This window comes from Branchiostoma floridae, chromosome 12 (assembly GCF_000003815.2).
Source record: "Branchiostoma floridae strain S238N-H82 chromosome 12, Bfl_VNyyK, whole genome shotgun sequence".
NCBI classification, from domain to species: domain Eukaryota; kingdom Metazoa; phylum Chordata; class Leptocardii; order Amphioxiformes; family Branchiostomatidae; genus Branchiostoma; species Branchiostoma floridae.
In genome coordinates, this window is record NC_049990.1 from 4787092 (window position 1) to 4799596 (window position 12505).

The following is a 12505-nucleotide window of genomic DNA, read 5'->3' on the forward strand; positions in this document are numbered from 1 at the left end:
TGCGTATAGGACGTTGGTACGGATACGGAAACATTATAGTAGAGAAAGAAAGGGAGGTGGAACGTGGAAACGTGGAGAGAGAGCTTGAGAGAGTGCCACGCGCTTGAACTTACTAGGAGTCTCCTCTTGTGGCGTTTGTCGGAGCATATAGAACGTTTGTACGTATAGGACAATATACCCAGTGGATGTGGACAATATTACCGTAGAGAAAGAGAGAGAGAGAGGGGTGCGGAAAGCTTTCACTCCCCGACTGCCTGCTGCTGCAGCTCGCAACAACCATGATCTCTGTACTTGTGATCGTTCGAGGCTTCTACAATGGAGCGAAAGAGGTGCGTTTACACATTTGTTCATTGTTGTGTGTGTATGAGCTCTGTAATGGATGAATGAATGAAGACCTTTATTGTACATGCAGTATACACCCCCTGGGTTAAGTACAAGTCGCAACAGAATGATAGTTGACAGATACATGAAATATATAGAATGTCAACCAACACACGAGCCATATTTTACTAAGTGAGTTCGACTTCTTCTCGCTTCTTTGTGATACTAAAAATGCTGGAACAGATATAATCTACATTTTACTTCAATGCCCACCCTTGTCCAAGTGGCCCATGATCTACATCATATGATGCATGGTCATGCTCCTTTAGATTGATGGCTTAGGTTCGTCTGGCTGTCATTTTTGCATCGGCGCCACTCGGAATGTTTCAATAACTTACGTCTGAAATCTGAGCTGTATTGTTTGCAAAAGAATGGCACTATTAGAGATGTCAACACAAAATATCTGATTGTCTGAAGTTTGTGTTTTCAGAAGAGGGAAGATGTTCTACAAAAAGTAGATAGAATGTCTCTAAACTTCCACTTAAAATTCCCCAATTCAATGGGTTTTGCCCAATGCCTGTTGGGCATGGATATGCAATAAAGATCCTTATAACTGTATCAGTGACGCAGCTCGCTTTGATTGACACAGGATATCTAAATTTACAAGTTATAACCCGAGGCGAAACACAGTAGATGGAATATAGCGTAACAACCTCTCTTAACGTCAATTTAAAATCCCAATGCATTTTGCGCATGCTGGGCATGGATATGCAATAAACATGTCGGTTATCATATTAGCGACATAGCTCGCTTTGCTTAAAACAGGATATCTAAATTTACAAGTTATAACCTGAGGGGAAAGACAGCTGTATAAAGGATGCCCACCCCTCGCCTTAGCTTTCTACGCGTATATAATAAAGCATGGGGAAAACATTATATGTTTGTATGATGGGCCTGTCACATTTGTCATTCCTTTTTTTAAACTTAAGGCCACAGCTAGGAAACCTTAACTTCTACCACATGTGCCAAATGGAAGAAAGAGACGTAGTTCGCAAACAGTACTTCTCGGTCAGCTACATTTTTTCTCTAGCAAGTTATTCGTCTATTTTGGTAATTTCTATTACTAGTAATAGGTATTTTATCCAGCCATCTATAAGCCTGGTTTTATGGTTCTCCTGTCGATTCGATAGATGAGCAGGCAGACAGCCTGGTAGAGGCTAAATAAATGTAATAATAATAATAATAATAATGATAATAGCCTTTATTGCACATTCATGCCCTATCGGGCTAAGTACAGGCATATAGATACAAAAGGTAGTAATGCAGTACACATGGTTTCTAAAACATGGATTCTAAAACTAGTCTATTACATTTGTTCGGCTTCTTCTCGTTTCTTAGTAATGTTGAATATGTAGCTTGAGATGTATAATGATACACAAACGCGCATTTATCTTCAGCTGGTTCCCAGACAGAAAACACGAAAGTTCGTTCCCCCCCGACGATATGGCCAACATGACAAGAAAACGCCCAAAGCGCCCTCTCGGATTAGAATTGAAATCTGTACGGGATGTCATCCATAGAATTTTCTCACTGTGGCCTAACAGCTACAACAAGTTGATGGTATGATTGGCTATGTCGTGCAAAATGCAACTGTCTTCATCACTCTTGTCACGGAAAGGGTTATCCTGTAACCTTGTCAACGGTAAGTTCTGTCATGCTGAAAATTTAGTCTCTACCAGACTTCCGCCTAGCCGACAAGTAATAGGGGACTTAGGGGCCAAGTTAGGAATAAAATCCTAGCTGGAGTTAATTGGCCTAGGAGTGTTGGCCTCTGGCGTGTCTTATTTGGCCAATTTCAACTATTTTTCCAGCGACCTGTGGTGCCTGGTAGAGGCTACTGAAAATCATCTGACGAAAAATTCGCACGATGGATACAGAAATGTTACAGCCTTGAAATGTTACAGCCAAAAATCAATTTGTCGCTGGTAAACAAGATAACTGATTTTTGCCACATTGTTTGACGTGTCAAAAACATCTTTCAACCTCCGCTCTATCTCTCACCCCACACACCTACACACGTACTGAAACACCCCCGCACATACCCTGGGAGCCAGACAGGACCGGGTAGCTAGCGAGTTTTGTTCGGGGACCCAAGGCAGTCAGTCCGCAGATCTCACATTAGGGCTCCGGGGGAGTTTAAGCCCGAAGGAGTTATCGCTACCCTTTAGGGGAGAAGGGCAGGTGGACCCCATCGGGCTTAAACTCCCCGGGTGCTAATAGGAGATCGGGCGGGCCTGATTGTGTTGGACCACCGAATAAACTGTCCTAGCTGCCCGATCCCGGCTGGCTCCCAGGGTACCCCGCACACAGCTACGCGTTTATACGTTCACCTCACTGCATAAGGAGGAAAATATAACAGGTCAAAATTAAGAAACATTTATTCATTCCTGTTGATGCAGTTCAAACGAGAGCTATAGTTGGCCACATATTTCCAAGCACACAAAGCTATCTGCCACCATAAATTGTGAACAGTGCGTGAACATAGCCTTTAAGTTTACTGAATTATCGCTAGTCCAAAACACAAGATATCAAAATCGGAATGGCTAGATTCAAATCAATTCATTATTTATCAATTCTCTCTCTCTCTCTCTCTGTCCCTCCCCCTCTCTCTTTCTCTCTCTCCCTCTCTCCCCCCTCTCTCACCCTCTCCTCTCGCCCCCCTCTCTCTCTCTCACCCTCTCTCTCTCTCCCTCCCTCCCTCTCTCTCTCTCTCTTGTCGTCAAACTAAACACCGATACACAATTCCCCATTTCAATGTAACGATGCTTCTTTTTCTTGGAAGCGAACCACATAACTGGAATTCATACATGTCAATGACTTATAATAGCGCAGGCTGTCTGACGTATGGCGGTTATAACTCTTCTTTGTCCATCAGTACAATGTGCGTCAAGCCACACAAAGAAACACATTTCCTTTTTCAATATAATCCTTCATTTTGCAGAAAGCAGAACCACACGTTTTCACACATGTACATAATACCTAACATTAAAAGAAACAATCTGAAGTATAGCGCTATTGTTGTACAAATTGTCTGACGTCTTTTACAATAACTCGGGCTATCTGACATTAGAACTCTTCTGCATCCATCTGTACAATGTGGCGTCAAACCTCACAAAGAAACACATTTACGTTTCTTAGTATAATCCTTCGAATTCATTCAGGAAAGCTGAAACCCGCGTCCGGACGTCCTCACACCTGCCCATGTACATAATACATGTATCTGACATTAGAGGAAACTACCTGACTTTTTTTTGGGCGTAATAAACCCTGTTCAAATCGATCTGTGCAATCTGGCGTCAAACCACACAAAGAAACACCTTCACTTTTTTTTCAATATAATCCTCCATTCTTCAATATAATCCGGAAAGCAGAAACACACGTCTTTACACATGTACGATGTACATAATGCCTAACATCGGAAGAAACTGTCTGAAGTATAGCGCTATTATATGATATGAACTCTTTACATGTGCAAATTACCAGGTCAATTTGGCAGCAAACCACACAACGAAACACATTTCCTTTTTTTCAATGTAATCCTCCATTTTTCAATATGATCCGGAAAGCAGAAACACACGTCTTCACACATGTACATGTATGTATATAATAGCTAACATCGGAAGAAACTGTCTGAAGGATGGCGCTATTATCTTGTATCATCTCTTTACATGTACATTTTGTTAGGTATTGCAGTTTGAAACCACCGCCCGTTGACTTAATATCCCTAAATACCCTAGTCTTGAATACAACGGATGAAGGTTACCCCGCGAATGAAGGTGAACTAGCGTTACATATTAGGCAGGTCAATGTAGCATCAAACCACGCACAAAACGCATTCCCCTTCAGTGTTGGAAGCCACACTGCCCACCTCTTCATACATCAACATAATATCTGACATAAAAAGTTGTTGTCTGGCTTATATAGTGTTTCTAACTCCATGTTTCTGACATCCATCAGTATAAAGTGGCGTCAAACCACACAAAGGAACATTATATGTTCTCTTTCCAGTAACGTTATAATCCTTCATCCTCAGGGAAGCAGGGCCGCATGTTTTCACACATGTACATGTACATAATACCTAACATCAGAAGAAACTGTCTGAAGTATAGCGCTATTATATGATATGAACTCTTTACATGTGCATATTACCAGGGCAATGTGGCGGCAAACGACACGACGAAACACATTTTCTTTTGTCAATATAATCCTCCATTCTTCAATATAATCCGGAAAGCACAAGTACATTTGTACACGTATTTACACACGTACATAATACCTAACATCAGAAGAAACTAAAGTATAGCGCCATTATTTAGTATCAACTCTTCACATGTAACCGTCAAAGGTCCATGTGGCGTCAAAACGCACCTAAACGCATTTACCTTCAGTCCGGGGAAGCCAAACCGAATTCCTCTTCATACATAATATCGGACATGAAAAGAGGCTGTATGACTTATAGTGTTTCTAACCCTTCATGTGGCGCCAAAAAATCACACCGATACGCTTCTACCTTTTTTTAAATGTAATGCTACATTCCCAAGAAACCAGTACCATACATGAACATAATACCCGACATACAAAAGACCAGATATGTCTTCATACATGTACATAAATTTAGTATCTGACTGTTTTCTGACATACAATGACCAGATATGTCTTCATACATGAACATGATACCAGACATACAAAAGACCAGATATGCCTTCATACATGAACATAAATACCTGACATACAAAAGACCAGATATGTCTTCATACATGTGCATAGTATCTGACATACAAAAGACCAGATACGTCTACATACATGAACATAATATTTGACATACAAAGACCAGATATGTCTTCATACATGTGCATAATACCTGGCATGCAAAGACCAGATATACCTTCATACATCGTACCTATTATCTGACACACAAAAGACTGACATCTCATCTCTCATCCATCGCTTAAAGGTGGACTCTCACTGCACTTGGGTCACCGGTGCGGCACTGAGGAGTTCGTTCACTGCGGAACTGTTTTGTTATTTTCGCGATTTTTAATAATCTAGATATTGCGTAATACGTAAAAGTATGACTTAGAATACAACAAAATACACAAAACGTAAGAAAATCCGTTCTTTATCTCTGAAATTCGTTGAGTCATCTACGAACCCCGCCGTGCCGCACCGGTGCCCCAAGTGCAGTGAGTGTCCACCTTAAGTCTAACTATTTAACCTATGGGACACCACAGAAGATCTGAAAACCAGTTTTCTCCACCCTTTCTTGCTCTCTGTCTCTCTGACTTCCAGCTGTGCTAACTCTTCAAGAATCCATCCATCAGTTTAAGCCTACTGACGGCTGAGTACGTCAAACCTCTCCCTCTCTGGCGCGGGTCCGTAAGAAACGCATTTATCTTTATTTGCTGGGTGCGAAGACGGCCCTTTGACTGGTCTATGGCAGGTCTGAATCTCCGGCATGTTTCTTCTAAAGAGAGAATGATGAAAGTTGAGTCAAGAAAAACGGGTTTCGTTGAAAAATGCATGAATGGGTAGATTTACAACGAGATAACCCAATCGGAGGTTCTGCTGCAATACCTAAGAGAGCCACCTGGGGGCCCCGTGACAGCCCAAGACAGGTTTGAATCTCCGGCATGCGTCTCTTAAATAGAGAATGATGAAAGTTGTGCCAAGAAAAAAGGGCTTCGTTGAAAAGTGAGTTGTGCGTGCATGGATAGATGTACAATGAGATATCACAATCGGAGGTTTTGCTGCCGTACCTAAGAAAGTTGCCAGGGGTCGGGCCCAGAACGTAACCATATGCATTTCTTGCATTTCAACACACACACACACATACACACATGTTTACACACACACACGAAAACATAACCTTCTTGGCGAAGTAATGTTATTACCACTGTAATACTGCATAATTTGCTACTGCGTAATGCGCTGACATTATGATCATAGATACTAGCGTAACGCAATGATGTCTTTCTCTTACGTCATAAATCTAATGACGACGTTCTAGAATGCGATCGGCAGGTAGGCATTGCCTCGTCAAGTAGTGAATAAATATGACAGAAAACGCAAAACGGCTTGGCTTCATAAAAGCAGATATTGTACAGATAAAGTGCCCTTACATTTCAAACCTTTAGTTTGTTATTATGGTTTTGTTTAGTATATGAATTCAAAGACCAACAAAGATAAACAATAAACAATGGAATACCAATACCTCATGCGATTGGCGAAAAATCCTACACACAAAACCAGTTTATCTAATGCGATCCTTCATTGATAGCACATCTCAGTTTATTTCGGGTTTTAACTTGAGGCTGCGCACCCTCAAGTCCAGCGACCATCTCTTCCAGGGAGCAAAGCAAACTTTTGAAGCAAAATTTGGGGTGAAGGGGGTTCCCGTCAGCTACAGTCTCTCTAACCTTGTGGTAAACTTCAACGGTAAACCTCAAGGCAAAACATTGTTTTTATTTATTTATTTTATTTATTTATTGATCTTTAGGGTAGTCCCTTCAGTTAACGTAGTAACTGATTTCCAAGGGAGCCCTATATACATGTTCGCACATGTTCGCACAACGACGGGTTATACCGCCCCTTACGGGGTGACACACCCGTCCGGGTGAATGATGTAGATCACCATGTGGCTGATACGAGACAGAGGTCGCCAGGCCTCCATCCGGGTGATTTGAAGTGAATCACCAACTTCCGACAGAAGGATTTGCACCAACGCACACCGCACAATCGCACGTGTGGGGGTTCTTTAACGTGCATGGGGTATGGCTCTACCCATACACGGGACCTCCATTTAACGTCCTATCCGAGGGACGACTCATTTTTCACTTGAGTAAAATGAGGAAAGTCGCGTGTAAAGTGCCTTTCCCAAGGGCACAAGACCGGCAACACGGCAGGCGGATTCGAACCGGCGACCTCTCGGTCACGAGCCGAATACACTACCACTGTGCTACGCGGCCAACACTCTTTTCCTGTCAAAGATAATGCGAAAAATTGAACATTTTTTTGCCTCAAATGAATTGAGTACGCAACATGTTATCATTTTGAGCAAAATTAATCCAAACCTCCAAACCCAGTGCAGCGTGTACTTCAAAACAGATAAACAAACTAACAAACGTGTCGTCAAGAGAGCGTGTTCTAACGAAACCCAAACTCCTAGTAACGTTCTCGAACGCCTTCCGAACAGGAGTTTTCGCAAAAGCGTCACCAAAAATGCGATTGTCATAACAATCACTTTAGCATGACCATTGTGACATCATGAATATCTTTGCAATGGATCTTGTGACGCAATAAACGTATTTACAGGAGCGTAGATGCGAGAGAAAGGTCGACACGACCTAGGTCACTAGGAGAGAAGTGTTGATAAGTATACGCTACTCATGTGCCATGATCACTCTAGCCGTCATAGCCAAAGCACTCAACGAGGGACGGAAAAAGGTAGGACACGCGAGCTCTGTTTTAGACAGTCGAATAGTTTATGTACGTAAGTTCTTGTGGGATTTTAATGGTGTAGGAGTTTCAAGCAGTTACATCGTCAAGGTAGCATAAGAACTATAATAACTTCTCCTTGCTTCTTTGATGGTCAAAATGTAAGACCAAATATGTTTCATTATCATAGGTTTGTTTAAAGTCATTAGAAATATGAATTTGTCTATTGAGAGGAACGATTGTTTCCGAGTTGATGTGATTTCCCATATGGAGAGAATAGTCTTAAGGTGGGGTCACACCTGCGTATATATTTAAGTCCGTATGACTGAGGCGCGCATGGGAGTATTTGCCTCCACCAGGCTCCACAGGCAGTTGTAAAGATAATAGAAATTGGACAAACGTAAACAGGTAACATGTCAGAAGAGTTAGCTGGCTCGCTTACCATACTTCCGGGTCAGCTAACTCATCTGGCATGTTATGTATCTATTTTTGTCCAATTTGTACTATTTTTCCCGCGCCCTGTGGAGCCTGGTAGAGACTAAGAGCGTCATACGCACCTCAATCGGACTTGAATATATACGCATGTGTGACCCCACCTTTAGGTGCGTGGTGGCTTGCGTAGTCCAGTGGTTATAGCGGCCCTGCCTCTGGAACTAGAAGTTGTGAATGTGTGTAGTCCAGTGGTTATTGTTTTAGCGGCCCTGTCTCTGTACCTAGAAGCCATGTGTTCGATTCCAACTGTGTCGCTCACCCGACATGCATGCTACCGTAAAGGGTTGCGGTCCTTATTAGTACGGGACGTTAAGCAGTGGTCCACTATTAATTGTGCTTGTCGAAAAGTTCTAGGGAATTTACCAGTCAAAAATTGTAAATATTGTACATGTGGGCTGTCTTTTCTGTCACGACCAGTGAAAGAATGGCTCTTTAGTGAGCTAAACTGGGCCGTTATCAGCTAGGATATATAAACTATCTCAAACATGACTTCTCCAGTGTCACTGACGAAAGACACCGGATGGGTACCTGAAACGTCTGACCGTTTCCATAATCATATCCAGTTGCTTGAGTAACTGCTTTTTGGTGGACCGATATCACTTTCAATTTCTTCCACGCAAGGAAACCTGTCACGTATGACACGTCCACCCCTTCCTGACCCATCGAATACGACCTAACACGTCTTGATTCAAAACGACTTTCCCCAGATCCCAGAAGATTGATATGTTGATCAATACAAGGACAATCACTAGTCTGTAATCTTCCAATTTATCTGGCCTTTAGCCCCTGCTTGGATTGCATGTTTACACCAACTTAATGGACGAAATATTGATTTAAAGGCTACAGATATATGTCATGGTAGGGCGGTGCCTTTTGATGTTCTTTGGTGAGATTGTAAAGGACAGGCTAGTGATTGTCCTTGCTGTAGGTTAGGTTTTCGAGATTTTGGTTCCCCACCTATCTTTTTATTCATCACAATACATTCTAGAGTTAGTTATGGGTACTGTGTAGTTTCAGAAGGCTGCACATTGCCCGTGTAATCATATAGGACCTGGCCACATTCAATGTACGATTTGGATTTGTCATGGTAGGGCTGTACCTTTTGATGTTTTGACGGCTCTTCAGTGTGATTGCTTTTGCTGTAGTTTAGGCTTTCGAGATTTTGGTTCCCGCGTCATGTTTGTTTTGTTCATCGCAATAAATTTCAAAGTTATATCACAATGATAAATAAACTCTTAGGCATTCAATTAATCGGATCTACTCTTTGTGAATATATGCGCATAAAACCTATATAAAGTACTTGTTTTATATTGACACTCCAGATATCTCGTCCGACTTTCAAGCCTTTTGATATTTCTGATAATCATTATGTGAGCAAGATTTTGATAAAAAGGTCATAGATTGCCCTTTTACGAATAAAATCCGAAACGTAAAACGTAAAGAAGACATCATTCTTTTAAAAAAGAACACGAACACACATCTAGAACTGTTTGTTGCCTGAAGGTTTACTCTCCAAACTGCCGCCTGACAAATCTCCCAATGTGTCATCATCTCTCTCCTTCTCTCTCTCTGTCTGTCTCTCTCCCTCTCTCCCCTCCCTCTCATCATCCTCTTCCAAATAAACACAAACACGCAGCTTACATTGTCTGCCGCCTGAAGGTTTTTTCTCCAAACTGCCGCCTGACAATTCTCCCAATGTGTCATCATGTATTTGCCATCTCTCTCTCTCTCTCTCTCTCTCTCTCTCTCCCCCCTTCTCTCTCATCATCCTCTTCTAAAAGAACACAAACACACAGCTCACACTGTCTGCCGCATGAAGGTTTTTTTTTTCTTCCAACTGTCGCCTGACAAATCTCCTTTCTGACCCGCCCTTATAACATGAGAAAATCCAGGTCTAGTTTTCCCCGCTGCATGCCATCAATATGTCTCCTTGTGTATAGGGTTGACACGGACTGACGCACGGCTTCTTTCTACGGTCAAACGTAACTGTTTATCTTACACATGTACATTCACAGTCTTTAGGCCTCACTGCGACCTAAATAGGATATGTGTAAAGTTTGATTTCACACTGGGTATATCACACAGCATGTAAAAGTGTGACTGAACGGACAACAAAACACACAAAGTGTGAAAAAATCGTTTCTTTTCTATATAATTCGTTGAACGGTCTGTCAAATTCTAGGTCACAGAGAGCGCGCGACGAGAGCGCCGTCCTAGTGGAAAGGGGGTATCAGGCATTGTCACCAAGACGCTTCCGGATATAGCCAGCGAATACCAGTCAATCTGTCTAGCCCACTAGCACTAATACTGACGAACTGCCTTGCTTGCGTGAATTTGCCACCACAACACTTTTTGGGGCATATTTCACGTACACACAACTATAGACGCACGTAGGCCGTGATGTCTTCCGCCAGTCAAGCATGTTCTGTTATATAAAGCTACAACACAAGCACGTATAACTGCTATGTCGATCGGATATATGTGAGTGAGTGAGAGAGAGAATGAATGAGTGAGTGAGTGAGTGAGAGAGATCCAAGCAGATGTTGGTTTAGAAAATTGATCGTGCATTTCCTTTTTTGATTGTTTGGGCTGGTAAGTCCTTCTACAGCAGCATATTCTGTCATCTTCTTTCCAAGGTCTGCAAATTTATGGAACACTCTCCTTGACAAGTGATTTCATCCCAAATACTCCCCACAAATCTTCAAAGCGAACGTTCACCGGTATCCCCTCTCCTAACATGGTCACATTTCCCACCAACGTAGTTCAGTGCCCAGAAGTAGTCACTTGGCCTTGTAAGCTCATTAAAAGAATACATCATCATGCCAGCCTATCAAAGGGGCTGCACGAGCAACCTCCATGGAGGAGCTCTACAGAGCTGACCTCCATGGAGGTTGCTCGTTCAGCCCTCCAGCTCCACCGTGCGAGCTCTATGCTATATCATGGAATTTTTAGTACGACATGGAGGAGGTTCTCTCGTAGAGGACAAACAACCGGACTGAACTAGCGCTGTACGCAAAACATGGTACACGGGCTGTGAATGTTTTTTGATTCACGTCACCCAAAACCAATTGATCTTAGCGCTCTATACAGTAACAGAGGGCTGTTTGAGTAGCGCTCTACGGGTTATGTCTGTGAACACTTGGTTCACGAAACCCAAAACAAATCGGTCTTAGGGCTCCATTCAGAGATACTGTAAACAACAAACACACGGAGCCGATAGCTGTTTGAGCAGCTCCACGGGCTATATGAATGTAAACACTTGGTTCACGTCACCATCAACAAATCGGTGTTTAGGGCTCTATACAGGGATACTGTAAACAACAAACACACTGAGCCGATAACTGATCGAGCAACTCCACGGGCTATATGAATGTAAACACTTGGTTCACGTCACCATCAACAAATCGGTGTTTAGGGCTCTATACAGGGATACTGTAAACAACAAACACACTGAGCCGATAACTGATCGAGCAACTCCACGGGCTATATGAATGTAAACACTTGGTTCACGTCACCATCAACAAATCGGTGTTTAGGGCTCTATACAGGGATACTGTAAACAACAAACACACTGAGCCGATAACTGATCGAGCAACTCCACGGGCTATATGAATGTAAACACTTGGTTCACGTCACCATCAACAAATCGGTGTTTAGGGCTCCATATAGAGATACTGTAAACAACAAACACACGGAGCCGAAAGCTGTTTGAGCAGCTCCACGGGCTATATGAATGTAAACACTTGGTTCACGTCACTATCAACAAATCGGTGTTTAGGGCTCCATACAGAGATACTGTAAACAACAAACACACGGAGCCGAAAGCTGTTTGAGCAGCTCCACGGGCTATATGAATGTAAACACTTGGTTCACGTCACCATCAACAAATCGGTGTTTAGGGCTCCATACAGAGATACTGTAAACAACAAACACACGGAGCCGAAAGCTGTTTGAGCAGCTCCACGGGCTATATGAATGTAAACACTTGGTTCACGTCACCATCAACAAATCGGTGTTTAGGGCTCCATACAGAGATACTGTAAACAACAAACACACGGAGCCGATAGCTGTTTGAGCAGCTCCACGGGCTATATGAATGTAAACACTTGGTTCACGTCACCATCAACAAATCGGTGTTTAGGGCTCTATACAGAGATACTGTAAACAACAAACACACGGAGCCGAAAGCTGTTTGAGC

The 12505-nt window shown here is 42.6% G+C and overlaps 1 protein-coding gene across 1 annotated transcript in view; it reads left to right on the top strand.

Annotated features, from left to right (window-relative positions):
- The first annotated feature begins 239 nt into the window (after positions 1-239).
- LOC118427751 overlaps positions 240-12505 on the top strand; it is a 24084-nt gene continuing 11818 nt past the window's right edge. Inside the window, exon 1 of the mRNA XM_035837674.1 lies at positions 240-329. Coding sequence (XP_035693567.1) covers positions 279-329 — 51 coding nt within the window. The 5' untranslated portion in view covers positions 240-278. The remainder of the gene's footprint in view (positions 330-12505) is intronic.